This window comes from Fundulus heteroclitus, chromosome 18 (assembly GCF_011125445.2).
Source record: "Fundulus heteroclitus isolate FHET01 chromosome 18, MU-UCD_Fhet_4.1, whole genome shotgun sequence".
Lineage (NCBI taxonomy): Eukaryota > Metazoa > Chordata > Actinopteri > Cyprinodontiformes > Fundulidae > Fundulus > Fundulus heteroclitus.
Window position 1 is genome coordinate 14,436,236 of NC_046378.1, and position 15,870 is coordinate 14,452,105.

Genomic DNA, 15,870 nt, shown 5'->3' on the forward strand with positions numbered 1-15,870 from the left:
ACCGACTGAGAGCCAAAGGCTGCTGCTGGTTTCTAGTATTCACTCTCTTTAAACAACAGAATGCTTAGTCGAGCAGAAAAGGCAGATAAAAAAAAAAAAAAAAAAAAGAGCTGTAGACAAACTGTTGAAACTCTGCTCTGAGGTTAAATCAGAACCAGACTGGCTTGTGTTCACAGCTCCAACGGGTCTTATTCTGAAACACCTGGACTGATTTTTTTTTTTTAAACTTACTGAAAACAACCTTTTAGTTCAGATTTTGAAATGTTTGTAAATGTGTTAAGTTATAACAAATCAAATTAAATAAAGTTGTGTTGTTGTTAAATGTATAGTTTTGCCACTTCTGCTGTTCAGAAACAACAGCCATCTGATGAAAAAGGGGATTTTTGACCTAAAGGTGACATCCTTAAAAGAATGCAGTTTATAAATGGAAAGAACTTTCATAATTGGTTTATAAACTTATAAGTATATAAGTGATGGGGCGGTGCTTCCAAGGATTAAAAGACAGTATATTGACTTCCCTGACAGACGCTTGGGAGGGGGAGGGGGGGGAGGGGGGGGGGGAACAGAGCAGCCTCATTAAAACAGGGCTTTGCTAACCTGAAACAATTATGGAGTGGCCTTTTATGCCAGTTTTCCCATGCTCCTAGTAGTAATTAGCTTTGTTAATGTCTCTAACTTTAAACAGCAGTCTGTGTGCATAATCTACATAATATAGGTCTATGACGCCACATTCCTGCCAGAAAGACAAGAGGTGAATTAATTTCACCGTAACTGTAGCATTTCTAAGACTGTAAACGGTTACAAACTCAGCATAATCCATGACAGAGACAATACAAACTGAGCTACTGTCTCAGATAACATTTAGACTGTTTTTCCAAACCGATCCCAAAATCTGCTTAAACTGACTACATGAGGCAGTAGGTTCATTTTTACATGGAAAATGTCGGGTTCAAAACGACTAAAATGGCAAAATTGTCTGAATAAGCATCCAACATTTCCATAGAGACTTAATTCTCCTCTTGAACAGCTTCTCACATCTCTTGTGCTTCCTCTGATCTCACATTAAAAGCCCAGCATTGCATTTTCTTCTCTCTGCTACAACAACCACACCGAAGAGTGCCGTTGTTTTCTCCACTTAGTTTTGGTTAAAGCATTTTGACCGGTGTTTGAGAGAACTTTATGAGAAAAAGATCATGTTCCTGAGGTGAATCAGAGTACATTTTACTACTTTATACACGTATAATAACCTGACTACGTTCCCATTTCAAACCCATATGGGATAAAATCTGTCTTAGCTGGTGAGTAATCTGAAACATGACATTTAATGGCATCACAAACCACCTGCTAAAGCAGAACTAAATACTTTATTTGGCGTAATCTGAAGCCGTTAGTCTCGGTACAGGAGCGACAGTCGTTTGAAGTGCATCTAAATCATCGACGTGCACCAATCACACTGACGTCACCTTTCATGAAAGGCACCAGAAAATGAACAGCTGAACAGGCCTCTCTGAGCGCGTTGCTTTCTTGTCTTAACCGTGAAGGATGAAGACATTTGGAAGAACGCAGTTAATCCACGAACGAAAATGAACAAAACACGCATTAAAGGGCAAAGGGCCTTTATTGTGTAGTGGGATCCCATGTTAAATAAAACATTATAGAAGCTGCTAAACCAAACAGGTAAAAAGGTTCTCAAAGGGTCCTCATCTGCACTCGCAGCTCTCTCTCCAGGTTTTATTTACACCAATCCTTATAAATAAGGCTGTATGAGCATTATTGTAAAGGTTGCAGCCACATTTGTTCCTTTCAGTAATAACGTCCCTCTGCTTCCTCAGCAGAGCTATGAAATTAAGCACAACCGTTATTGTATTTTAGCAAGCATAGTTACCACTTCATGATTTTACTGCCGTCCTGAACAAGAAGAAATCTTGTATCTGACCTGGATTTTTAGACTGTAATCTGGATCAATTAAATACAATCTATATTTTCAAATCCAAATCTGAATCCAGTGCCTTGCAAAAATATTAATGTGTCACATATCTTCACACTACAGCCACATAAATCACTATATCTAATTGGGATTATGTGTTCAAACAACACAAAGTAGAGCATAACCATAAAAACGCGGGTTACGACGTTGCAAATACAAATCTAAGCAGTAGGAGGAACTTTGTTCCTCAGTAGATTAATGCGGCATTTCTGCAAAGGCTTCAGAGATCTTATAGAGAACATAAAAGATCGACAAAAGTAAATTAGATGAAGGGAGGATTTGGTGAATAAAACAATCCAGTCGAGCTCCATCGGCTGAAAATGTGAAGTGTATGAAGCGACTGTAAACCCGCCGAGGCTGACATGGCTAACCAACGGAGAGCATTAATCAGAGGAGCAGCCGCAAGGCCCATGGTAACTTTGGAGGAGCTGCAGAGATGCACATCTCAGGGGTCTGAGCCTTTTGACAGGACATCTGTTAGTCGTGCTCTTCACAGATCTGCTCATAAGTCAGTGGTTCTCAAATGTTGTCTGTTGCACCCCCCCCCCTTTGGAGAAGGAACATACCCAGAATCCCTTTTAAACGTATTAAATATATGGATTAATTTATAGCATAACAATAGTTTATAACAACTAGAACGTTTCAACATTGCCACACTTTTTAAAACTATAATATTAACAACAATATAAATGGCTTTTAGTCCGACTCGTACCTACAGTCAACTTTGAACTAGCTCTGAGCCTCATATGGCAAAAATATTATCCAGCTATTAATATTAAAGACAAACTTCAGTTACATTGAGTTTTGTAATTTTTTTTAGGAGTTTATTAATAGTATTCATCATACTACAGAACAGACCAAACAGCAGGGGGAGCTGTTGTCACATTCAGAAGGCCTGTATTAGCTGGACAAAAAAAGGCGAGGCTGTTCTACTTTATTAAAATAATTTTTTAAACTAATTGTAATTTTCTCTTCAATTTCCCAAAAATACGCTCTACTTTTACACTGATCCATCAATTAAAATCCCAATAAAGCCTTAGAGTTTGTGGCTGTAAAGTGACGACATGTGAACAAAATTGAAGGGGTGTGAATATTTTTGTGAGGCACTGAACAAAAGTAAACGTCACAGCCAGCAGTACGACCTTCACTGTCACAGTGTGACCTTGAAATAATCTCTAGCTGGGTCTGTGGACAGCGGCGCTGCGCCATCAGTCAAGCCGCTTGCAGGGACCAGACACCTGTGGGTGAGGAGCGCCCCCTGCTGGAGCTACCGTGTGGTGCTCCGTCCTCCACAACGCGCCTCCTTCCTCAGCTCATCCCAGCTTATGCTGTGGCAGGAATCAGATAAAGAACTCATCTGCTGGCTCCTCGTGGTTTGTGCGTGCTGACAACAGCTCGGCCGTCTGTGGCAAACGTTCGGCTGGTCGTCTCGCCTGTTGCTCCACAGGAAAAGCCCTCTCAGGGTGACCAGTCCTCATGAGGTCCATGGAGGGGGAGCGACTGATGGTTTTGACCGCGGCGTCCGAGCGGGGGGAGAAGACAGCTCCCGTGTCCACGTCGGTCTCCTCTTCCCCCTCCTCCAGGAGGAGGCGGGAGAGAGAACGGGTGACGGAGGGGCGCAGGGGAGAGTCGGGGTGGCCGGGGGCGGAGAGCTGAGCGGGGCTGCTGCGCTGGGACGAGTAACAGGAGCTTCCGGGCGGGGTGCTGCAGCAGCTCCCCGATCCCAGGCTCTCTGGGCCGCCGCAGCCTCCGAGAAGCTTCTCCAGAGCCGGCTCGCTGCGCGTCCGGCCTGCTGGCAGCAAGCGAACACACAACACGCAGGGTCACAGAACATGGCACGAATAATGAAGTACGGAAGAATACGACGGGGCTGGATCCTCGCACTGTTTACTAGGGGTGGGTATTGCCAAAGAAGTCACAATGCATCACCATACTTGAATTATTGCCATGCATCGCAATGTATTGTGATATTTTCACTGAACACTGTTAGAAAAAAAAAATACAGGCATTACCAGTGGCTGACTGGCTGTGTATGATCTGCATAGTGTCTTCAATTTATACATAACTGAAAGCAACTGAATTCATACATAGCTGCATTTATTGAAACGACTTTTGGAGGTATTGCCATGAAAACAAATATTACTATTACTGGAGTGGACACACTGACAAAAAGTGCTTAGGATTTATAAAACTTAAAATAACAAAATAAGGATAATCAGTGCCGTTTACATGGCCTCAGTGGTCCTTTAAACCAATGAGGTTGTATTCCACTTGTTTTTGGCTGATGTTCCCCAACCATTTATGCAATTTTATGTATTAATTTTTTAAATTAATAATAGATACTTAGCGTCAAGAATGGATGCAGTAGATCGCAAAAATTAGAGTAGCGATGCATCGTCATGACGATTATTTTGCACACCCCTTCTGTTTACACTTCTAACTGCAACCTAGTGCAACCTGCCGCTTAGTCAGCAGTCAGCGTCATTTAGCCTCGGCACAAAAACGCCTTTTAGGATCGTTTCGGACAAGGAACACAGCAGACAGGTCAGGGAGGAGGTTTGCTTCTAAAGCGATATCCATCTAATTTCTCAAAGAGCGCCATTCAGGCACCACTTTCAATCTACTTAAACTGGTTCTGCCCCTCTCTTACATCATGGCGGAAGAAAGGGGCAGAAACCTTTTTACACTGGAGAGAGTGTTTGAAAACGAACACTGAGCTCGTCTTTAGCACACTTTTTCTAATTTTGTTTAGAATATAATGCAAACCCCACTTTTTTTTTAGCCCTTAAAGGTTAACTCGACCCCCCCAAATCGACTCTTTTGCTAATAAACTGTACAGGTTGATGTCTTATAGTGCTGCCTACATTTCCCGGTCATCATTTTGACGATTTACTGCTGATCTGTTGAAACTGATGGAAACTAAAACGAGTCCGATCCAGATTATCTCCCACCTTGCGTGTGAGCTGACCCGGTCAGGGATGCCGTGAGGCCGCAGGGCACGAAGCTGTCGCCGTGTCCGCTGCTCCGGAGCGCCACTCCTTCGGGGGGCACGTCGAAGCAGGTGAGGGGAAAGGCACAGGTCAGAGGTCGCTGAGGCGGCGCTGGATTCTTCACCTGCAGCACAGGAGGACAGGAAGAGAGGGAGTTGTGATTGCACGCTCCGTTTCGCTCGCTCTGCAGGCTTTGGACCCTTTTGACAGCCAATGCGCAAGAAACAGTGAACATTTTGACTCATTTCTGCAGCAAATATAATAATTCAAAAGTGTTTAAGTTTGATTTAGAAAACACATTTGCTCTGATTTAATGGACGGAAGTTCTTCCTGGACTAATAGAGTCAAATCCTCTTGGATACACACGGTTAGACTTGTAAAACGGACGAGGCGGGAATAACGTCAGACTTCAAGAAGCAGCTCACTTGCTCTCTAACAGAACAATAGAGCAAATTATTATTTTCTCTCACCCTAAAAGTAGAATGACTCCAACATAATGTTGCAAAATTGTTTAATCTACAAATCCCACATAAGGAGTATCCAAAATTTTCCTAAACTGTATCCATTAGAAATAGGGAATGTTTTCAGATTCAGGTTTCTGGAGTGGTGTCTGCACTGCAAAAACGGAACTAAAAAAAATATTTTTGTCCTTGATTTGAGTCGCTAAATAAGATTATCTGCCAATGGAATGAGTATTTCGACCCCTAAAATAAGATATTTAGATATTCTACCCTCTAAATAAGACTATGGAGAAGAGTTGTTCCTATTTTAAGTGCAAACATCTCATTCCATTGGCAAATCATCTTATTTACCTGCTTAAATCAAGGACAAATACACTAAATTCAAGAAAATTTGACTTTTTTTTAGTTCCGTTTTTGCAGTGTGGTTTAACCGATCCAAGCCTGCCTTTATAGCTGAATGGAAAAACAGCAAAGCAAAGGAACTGGCTGACATTGGTCTCACTCCAGCCACAAACTTCAGACTTTTTATTGGATTCTATTTGACAGACCAACACCAAGGGGGAAAACAAGTGGAAGAAAAAAAATCTGCAATTTTCAATATTGTCTACAAATAAAAATCGCAAACATGCGTTTGTATAGAAAGTCCAGGGCAACCAGCTGCCAGAGAGAGGTTGAATACAAACATTAAAGTGTTCAAAAGTTTATTTGCAACAGTGTTCCAGAAGTATCGGTCTAAGCAGACGTAAGACGGCAGGATGAAGACTTCTGAGGTCTATCACCTGAAGAACATTTCTAGGATTAAAGGACTGATGTCTCAGCAGGATCTGGAAAAACTAATCCATGCGTTTATCTTTAGTCGAATTGATTACTGCAACGGTGTTTTCACAGGACTTCCTAAAAAGTGGATCAGACAGCTGCAGCTGATCCAGAACGCTGCTGCCCGCGTCCTCACTAAGACTAAGAAAGTAGAGCACATAACCCCAGTTCTAAAGTCCTTACACTGGCTCCCTGTATCTCAGAGAATAGACTTCAAAATACTTCTGTTAGTCTATAAATCCTTAAATGGCTTAGCATCTAAATACATCACAGACTTGTTATCGGTGTATCAACCATCCAGACCACTAAGGTCTTCTAGCTCCAGCCTGCTCTGCAGAACCAGAACCAGAACTAAACATGGAGAAGCAGCATTTAGTTCCTATGCTCCACTTATCTGGAACAAACTTCAAGAAAACTGTAAAAGTGCGGAAAGCCTGAGTTCTTTAAAATCAAGATTAAAAACACATTTGTTTAAAATTGCCTTCAACTGTTCTAGTTAACTGAATCACCACTTTTTTGTTCTATTTTCTATCTACATTTTATTCCTACTTGCTTTTATTCAGTTTTATTTTTCTATATTTTTATCATGTAAAGCACTTTGCATTGTCCTTGTACTGAATTGTGCTATATAAATAAATTTGCCTTGCCTTGCCTTGCCTGAGGCACTGCTCAGGCGGCCTTTTCTTTCTGTAACTCGAAAACTAGAGTTGGACAGAAAACAACAAAATCTAAAACGGTAAAAAAAACAGTTTTTGGACGACGGAATAAAGAATAAACACGTAAAATACCACAGTCGTTTCTAGACAAGATAAAAACTCCTCGTATCCTAAACTTACCTGAAAGAGAACCTTGTTGCCGTCCAGGTCTTCCGTCTGCCAGCGCGTCGTGCTGATGGGGGTGCAGGGGTTGGGCAGCAGCGGCACCAGCTGCCCCACTTCCTCCACGCTGAACTGCAGCACGGCGGAGCTGCACGCTTCCACTCCCACGCCCGGGGAAAGCTGCTTCAAGGCCAGCTGAAGGCACAGGCCGGGCTCTAAATGTGGCGCAGCAGAGCAAAGCAGTGTGTTCTGGGACACCATTTGAACAGCAGCGGCTTTATTTGTCACGTACATGACGGCTAAGAGCAGAAACCCAACCTGTGTGGAGGGTGAACCAGCAGAAGCCCGCCTTCTGCTCCTCGGCCTGCCGCTGCAGGACCGTCTCGTAGAACCTCACCGCGTCCTCGTAGTTGCCGTGGCTGCTGTAGAGCGTCGCGCGCAGGATTTCCCCTCCGCAGTGCACGGGCCGCACCCCCCACACAGGCATGCCCGCGCCCAGGCTGTAAAAGTCTCTGCTGGGCAGGAGGTAGGGCCGCAGGGCGCCGGACGGGGAGCTGCCGGAGGAGATGTGGACGCCTGCGGTCCGGGGGCCGCAGCTCTCGGTGTGGTGGTACCGCCAGGGGGGCCGCTGGAAGAAGTCCAGCACTTTAAGGATCCGCTCCTCTCCGTAGGCTTCGTGGAGGAAGAAGGTGATGGCCAGAGAGGGGTAGCCTGAGGAGTTCAGGCAAAAGGTTTGATTTCAATCAACAATTAGGACCCCCTCCTGTTATAGGCTGAAAGGTTTACAGCTGAATAAAACACACAGTGGAATGGTAACATGCTCCGCTTGATTTTCTGCCGTCACAATTCTCTAAAACAAAAAAAGGGAAACTGAACAATTCTTTGAATCTTCTCAGTCTCCCATCCTGAAAGACAAGGAGACCGAGATGCTTTCAGGACACAGGAGACGGCGGGAATCCTCACCGGCCATGGGACGAATGGGGGTGTGAGTCCTGAAAGGGGACGCCCTCTCCGACACGTGGAAGATGCGGAGGCTGGGGCAGAGCCAGCGCAGCAGGCGGTCCAGGGTCTGCTGCAGCAGCAAAGAGTCTCCAGGGTTGGCCAGCAGGTGCAGGTTTATCGGCAAGAGCTGCTGCTGCTGCCGCTGCTGCCTGGCCCGTCTGTTCATGAGCTCACCTGGGGGTAAAAACGCAAAATGCAGCAATAAAAGTTCATTCTGATAAAATAAAAATGTACATCCTAAGCCTGATAAGTTTGTTTTTTTGTTGTTGTTTTTTTTACGCAAGTAGAACTATATGCATTAGATAAGATAAGCTTTATTGATCTCACAATGGAGAAATTCACTTGTCCCATCGGCTCAATAGTCAAAAGTCAGAAGAAAGTGCCAAAGTAGGTAAGTAGAATCAGTTAGATACAGTTATACAGCTATATACAATTCTATACACTTCTATGTATAAATAGGTTATTGCACATGTGTTATTATACACTTTATACAAGATTATTGCTCAGGATTGTTGCACGGGTTATAGCACCTTGTTTAAATAGCTTATTGCACATAAGTTATTACAGTTATTGTTGCATCTATGGTGCATGGTTGCAGTAATTACTATAATGGTTACAATTATAAAGCAGCGAAGTACGATCAGGTAGCAGCAGGAATGAATGACCTTTATGTTGACAAAATACCACAGCACATTATTGCACATAGTTATTGCAAAACACTTATTACAGTAATTGTAACAGTTATACAGATATTGAATTCACATGAGTTGCACATTATTGTACGTTAGTTATTGCACGTTACTTAATACGGTTATGGTTACTATTATATTGCAGCGTTATATAATCTGATAGCAGCAGGAATGAATGACCTGTGTTAACGCTCCTTTTTACAGACAGGATGTCTGGGTCTGGCACTAAAGGAGCTGCTCAGCTCCTCTACAGTGTGGTGCAGGGGGTGGAAGGTGCAGGCTGCAATGATGGAATACAAGTTCATTTCCTGTTTTTTTTTTTTTTTTTTTTTAAATATCCATAAACGCATGTTAAATATTGAAAGTAAATGTTTTTAGAACATTTTGTAACACCCCAATCACAATAAACTATAAACAAATTCAACCTTGCATTCATGTTTTTTTTGTGTTTTGTTTTGTTTTACAGCTTTCCAACAGTGTAAAGCTTGGAGCAGCTCTTTGAAAAGAAAACTTACTGGCAGACGATGATATTCTGCTGCTGACAGATCTGGAACATAAACGGAAAAACGTGTGAATGGCTGCTTCTTGAATGAGTCACCGTTATTTCCATCTCGTTGGTTAAAAACAAACGCAAAGTTTTAAAGCCAAAACATTATTCCCAATAACACGGTTCAAATGAAATAACATAAGGTTTAAATAAGTAGAAATACATATATGAAAAACAGATTGTATAGAGTAGCCGGACAAATAGATAAAGTAAAAAAAAAAAAAAGTGAACTACAGCTACAAACTGTGCCGACAATAGCCTTTGTTGCTTGATTATTTATTTTATTTTTATTTTTTTAACAGTGTCCTTTCTGGCAATGTGGCAATAAGAATTGTTGTCTTAATGCCAAAAAGAGCTGGACAGATTTTACTTTCACAAGTGGGGCAATACGGCTTTCGCCATACTAGTGCTCCACTTGATTTATGCATGTGAATAGTTTTATTATGATTCATGTGGGGAATATCTCCCATTATATGGACACTACAAGAGGAAAGGAAGGACAAGAAAAAAGGTGAGAAAAGGTGAAAGAGGAGATAAAAGGAAAAGAATAATAAAACGTCTTTAGTCTGCTTCATCACCTGCAAAGAGAGATGCAAAAAGAACAGCAGGACCAACAGATTTAGTATAACAGATGTAATAAAGTAACTGAATTGCTGAATTATATGTGTTATTATTTAATCTGACATGTATAATGTGACAGCTGAAGTGGAAGGGAAAAATAATAAATAAATACATAAATAAAAATATGGGCTTTCTGTATGGAAGTGATTCTCTGCTTGATTATTTTTAAAGAGGCTTAGCCATGTCTTTCATAACACAGAACCACCTGCAACACTAAACATGGCAATAAAAGCTATGAAAAACACAAAAAAACGACCACATATTGAGTGTTTAAAAACAAACAGAAAAGAATCAGCAACATAATATATTACAAATATTTTTAAATTTATACAAATAAACATTGAGACAGAAATAAGAAAAAAAAATCTAATTGGATGCAAATATAATGACATTGCAAATAAGCTCTAAGGAAAATGTAAAAACGTTGTATGATGGATAGATGGATATTAAAAATAAACAAATAAATGGCAACATTATCTAAAATAAATGTCTTTTCTAGTTCTAATAATAATAATTATTATTACAACAGCATCACTTCCTCTACTATTAATAATAATACAAAATGAATTCCTAAAGACTCCCGATTAACGGCTTCAGCAATTTCTCAAATAATAGTTCAGTGTTAAAAAATATATTAAGTTTAAAATGTTAAAAAAAATAATAAAAATAAAAGTAAACACCGTTTTACAAAACAGTTTTACTAGATGGAATAATTTACCCACTACTACTAAATAATACAGCTACAGACGCGCAACATCCGGAAGAAAACGTCACAGCTCGGAGGCACACGAAGATCTGGCGCCATCTTGTGGTCGGGTCGGTTTGGAAACCTGCCCGCTCCTGCGGTCACCATGACAACATTTTATCTGTTAGCTTGCAAGCACTTGAGGGGGGCGAAAGTTAGATTACGAGAAAAGACGGCACACATGCAACAAAAACGCGTACTTAAATCGCTAAGAAGGTTTCACAACGCCCACATAGCCCAGGCTTTTACATTTGAAGCTAGTTGTGAGGAGTTCCGGGCTAAATGAAGCCCCCGTTGTGTGCTAAAAAAAAGAAGAAGTTGTCCGGCTACGCGTTTAGCCCGAAGCTAAAAAAAAAAAAAGCGGACACTCACTCGGCTGTGTCGGCTCCGGAGTCCACGTTTTCATCCCGGGCTCTCCGCCACATCGTCAGCTCCGCTCTCCTCACATTTGGGGCCCCCCGAGCTTAAAGTCTGAGCAGCGTTTCCCAATAATCCGACTCAGGAGTGGAAAACATCCTGATTTGTTTTGGCACAGCCTTTCCAAAGTGGGGGGAAAAAAACACCAGAGAGACTGGGATCTTACTGGGACACTGACGTCACTAGGCAACCGCACACCGTTAAAATGAAAAAAAAAGAAGAGATTTACTCTCTAAACCCTGCACGTAAACGCAAGAGTTGAGAACAAATACGGGTTGTTTAGGGAGTAAAACTGTGAGCGAAAGGGGAGCACAAGGAGAGGTGCGACTTTAAAGCCAAAGCCGCCTATAATAATAACAATGATGAGAGAGAGCAGATGGCAGGAGTCCCACATTATGAGAGGACAAAGGAGGCAGCAGACGGTCTGGACAGATTTAAATGTGTAGGGGACGTGTTGACGGGGGGCTCTAGCCCTAGAAATATAAGACCTTGTTTTGCTAAGAGCATTAAAACCTGTGAAAGGCAAGTTACACGCACACCCAGAAACAACAGGGCGCTTTAATCTGGTTGGTTTATAACAACCATGAAATAAAACATTAGCGCTATTTGATGAGCTGCGCAAATTTGTTCCCCTTAATTTCAGTCTTTGGAAGTGAAAGTGAACTTTACTGCACCTAGGTCTAAATAAACTGATTACAAATTTAATCCGTTTTGTTCAACCTACATTTCTCGGTAAAGTAGGAAAAAAAAAACGAATCTAAGTGGGCACAAGACTTGTAGAGTTACTTTTTTTTTTTTTTTTAAAGAAATCTCGTGAATAATAAAAACCCGTACGTTTATCCATATGTGAAGGTTTTGCCATTCTTATACAACATATTCTGAATGTGAAAGCTTTCATGCCCTTTAAATTTTCCACAATTATTTATTAAACCAAAGATTTTAATACGTTTTATGTGGATTTTAGGTGATAGATCAACATGAACTGCATCATTAATTGTGAAATGTAAGGAAAAGGTAAACAGGGTTGTGATTTTTTATTTATGAATGACAATCTGAAAGGTGTGGTGCACATTTTTATTATTCAGCCTATTTTACTCTGGTAACCTGAAATAAAACCAAGAACTGTCCATTATTGCCATTTTTTTTTTTTTACAATTAAAAAAACAAATCTGATGTGAATTCTCTTATTTTCACTTGCCCAACAATAAATTATAAACCCCTTTAATGAAACAAAGTGAGATTTTGCCTTGATAAAACAGAGGTGTTGATTTGTTTTAGGCTTTATGGGTGATTTTTTTTCCCTGTTTTGTTGGTCTAGAACATATTTTCATTTATTCCCAGCAACGAAAACACTTTCTTCATAAAACCGTGGCTCCTTTTAGCTGAGTTTAATGAATGGATGGGCCCCACGTCTGGTTTAGAGTCAAAGCATGCTCGTGTTTTAGAATGGCCTAGTCAAAGTTCAATCTGTGGCAAAAAGTGAAAACTGACATTTACAGTGTCTCTATCCAGTCTCACAGAGTTTGGATAGTAAAAGAAAAATGGAGACAAACAACAATCTCTATGTGTCTTAGGCAGGGAGAGACATTCTCTAAAATGCTTCCTGCAGAGTAATGTACAACTAAAGGTGGTTCTACAAACGACCTAATATTTTGGGTGGTTCTACCCAAATCAAACCGGTTTGCGAAGAGGACCAAGGGAGACTGGAATGGGCAGATTTCATTCTCATCTTCATTGATTATTTTGAGCCAGGTCCTTATGGAAACAGTTCAGACTTGATGATCCGTTCCCCGAAGATTATGTTTTATTCCCAACAATGTTTGATTGTTACTTCTGCCAACATGTCCGTCGATCTTACCCGTGAGGAAAGAAACAGAGGGAAGAAATAATCAACTTTCCTCTACAGAGTCAGAGAAAAAGTTGAGTTGCTTGGATAAATTAAAAGACTGCCACTGTGCTGGTAAATGATCAAGGAGATGCAAGTGATTAAGTGAGTAGTGATTGGGCATGGACACCAATCAGATAGACACATCCCAACAGGAATATAAGGAAACTCCTACAAGCGAAAGGTCTGAGGACAATCATTTTCCTCATCCCCTTTGGCTTCACCCACAGAAGTGTCCGTCGTTGCTTGTGGGTCGTCAATCAACCTCTGGTTTGAACATGCAAAGGCGAACGCCTTGTGACTTAAATGTGTTGGGTCTGTATTGAAATCCTTCAAAAGTCGCTCGTCTGCAATAACCATTACTGATTCCAGTCGATCAAGGTCAATCCTGTGCTTGTACAAATATCATCGGCTCAAAACACAAAGCACACTCGACCGTTTTGCAGTATTTTCTTAATTAAGTCCTGCAGCAGAAATCCAACGTTTTTAAAAAAAAACGGATGTGAAATTTGTTAATGGAAAAAAGAAAAATGCCACAGAGTCAAACCCGTAAATCAAGGACACGAATAATGAGGCGAGATCTCATCTGAAATCACATTAAAAAAAGTTAACGCGAAAAAAGAAAAAATGAACCAAACAAAAAAATTAAAATAAAATCATATTTTTTGTAACTCTACATTTATTATGATGAAAACAAGGCCCTGTACAATCCACTTTCGAAGAGTACAATTATTATTTTACAATTTGTACACATTTGGAGCATTGGTGCGTGACTGGTTCCACCCGTTCCAAAATGTATTTGAGAAGGAAATTAAAATCTTGGAAACCTGCAACACAGCTAGCCTTCCATTAGATCATTTTTGGCTGATCACACCACAGGCCTGAGGAGAAAAAAAATCAAATCTAAAAAAAAAAAAACAAAAAACAAAAAAAACAATGTGCCATGAAAACCAAGCATTCGTTGACTTTTAGGCGTCCTATTCCCCCCGATGGAGCCACGAGATTAACGCTTTAAACCAGCAGCTGTTGACCTCTCTGCCCACCAGTACAGACTTGGCCACGTTACAGAAAATGGCATTGGGTATTTTGTTAGCTGTGGGACAGGTGCGCTCTACCAAGATATAAAATAAAACCCCGAAGCAGTCCGACTTTCAGAGGGGGATGAGACGACTCGCAGTTTGTGAGGGATCTGAAATGTTTGCTGCTTGTGAAGCAGGTCTGTCACCACTTACCGCAGTTCTTACTTTAAACCTAAAAAAAATCCTCTGTGAGGAAAAAGGCCGAGACCGTCCGTCGACCTGTACAGCCATTATTGTGCCACGAAACACAAACAGAACACGTTGACATCTACATTAAAAAACAGCGGAGTGAGTTCAAATGTTTTCTCCGTCTCCATGTAGCCCTGCGTTTACTATTCTTGCCTCTTTGTAACTAATTGGCAAACAGACGGGTCTCTCCAAAGGCCACTAGAAACAGTGTTTTTTTTTTTTGTTTGTTTGTTACAAAACTATATTCCCCTCTTTTCATGTCTTTTAGCAGAAGAAATCCAATATTGCTAGAAAACTTCGCCAGCTTTTGCATGATTTCCTCCCTCCTTCTTTTAACTCGTCTATGGAAGAAAAGTTACGCTTCCCAGTGTGTCCCAGAATCAACGATGAAAGCACTTCCAAAGTTCATTCAAACACTCAGCAGTCCACAAAAACAAGGCCCTCCGTTTCAACTTGGTGCTAAGCTTTCAGTGGATTTACTGGTTATGCTACATAAGTGTACACTTTGCGGTCCTCCGGTGTTCTTGCTAGATATTCCCTCTCAATGAGTCCTTCAATGCGTTTCTTGATGACTACTGGACTAGGAAGGAATCGTGCTCGCAACTGCTGTGTGACCTGTGGAGACACGGAAAGTAGAAATCAGAACCAAAAGCGACATTCCCTATTATCCGATTATCATTCTGTGCCTGAGATTCATCACAATTGGTCCGTTTGAAAGCCCATTAAAAAAAATTTCAAATAAAATTTTTGTCCTCCAGAAAGATCAAACTATGAATAAAAAAACTACAAACAAATCTTGCTTTTGCTGTAAAATAAATGGCAATAAATTATACTAAATTTGTTGGCCGATTTGCTGAAGTCATTGAATCAAAGCTACTAAGTAGATTCCATAATCTTTTTACTGACCCACTACCTGTTAGCTGTTTTTTTATCTTTATCTGTAATTTTGTTGTTTTTGTAATATGGGCATTTTTTTCTTTTTACATTGATCGCTGTGAATTCCAGTGATCATGATAGAAATATGGTGTACACGTGTAAAACGACGCAATATATTTTCAACCACAATAGATTCTAATTACATTAAAAACAAATTGGTTTAAATCAGTTTTGTGATAATTGAAACATCCATTTTCCTAAATGTCCCTCAAAAAAAGAATTTCAGGGCTTTGTCGCTTAAATCAAGCCCTGTTCAAGAACCTTGGGTCCAGTTGAAAAGAAACCCCAAACCTAAACCCAAAGCCACTGACTTACCTCAGCTACTAGGACGTTGTGCTGCATCTTCTTTCTAGACTTCATGATGCGAACAATTGCAGCTTCGATCTCATGCTTTCTGTCGTCGTCAACCTTTTGTCGCGTCTCCTTCCTCTCCGGGTCCGACTCTCCCTGTTTAGCAGCCACTACGAGGAGAAGTACGACAAAAGTTATTGTATAAGATGCAACTGAAGGAATGCCTGCTTTAAGCCCCAGCTCACGCCTTTAATAAAGATCGGAGAACATCATTAATGTGCTAAAATCTATGGGTGGCTTCGTGTTTATTAGTCCTCAGCAGTGATAAAAAAGATGCCTTCACAGAATCTAGTTCAAAATATTTCAACTGGAACCTAAAACTAAATGCAAAATATAC

General features: G+C 40.9%; 2 protein-coding genes across 3 annotated transcripts in view; both read right to left on the reverse strand.

Annotated features, from left to right (window-relative positions):
- Positions 1-3,182: 3,182 nt before the first annotated feature.
- Positions 3,183-11,541, reverse strand: LOC105923375 (protein FAM124B). 2 transcript variants are annotated; one of them, XM_021314725.2, is made up of 7 exons: positions 11,049-11,541; positions 9,279-9,310; positions 8,036-8,248; positions 7,391-7,783; positions 7,091-7,287; positions 4,939-5,101; positions 3,183-3,779 (listed from the first exon to the last, which is right to left on the reverse strand). In XM_021314725.2, the coding sequence occupies exons 1-7, from the start codon at positions 11,099-11,101 to the stop codon at positions 3,328-3,330; spliced, it is 1,503 nt and encodes a 500-aa protein (XP_021170400.2). In that variant the 5' UTR covers positions 11,102-11,541; the 3' UTR covers positions 3,183-3,327. The 2 variants fall into 2 exon arrangements, with proteins under 2 accessions (XP_021170400.2, XP_021170401.2); XM_021314726.2 differs by having other exon boundaries at positions 3,183-3,776; positions 11,049-11,538.
- Positions 11,542-13,637: 2,096 nt separating this feature from the next.
- cul3b (cullin 3b) overlaps positions 13,638-15,870 on the reverse strand; it is a 28,469-nt gene continuing 26,236 nt past the window's right edge. Inside the window, exons 15-16 of the mRNA XM_036149592.1 lie at positions 15,498-15,643; positions 13,638-14,861 (exon numbers count right to left, since the gene is read on the reverse strand). Of these exons, the coding sequence (XP_036005485.1) occupies positions 14,730-14,861; positions 15,498-15,643 (278 nt within the window). The 3' untranslated portion in view covers positions 13,638-14,729. The remainder of the gene's footprint in view (positions 14,862-15,497; positions 15,644-15,870) is intronic.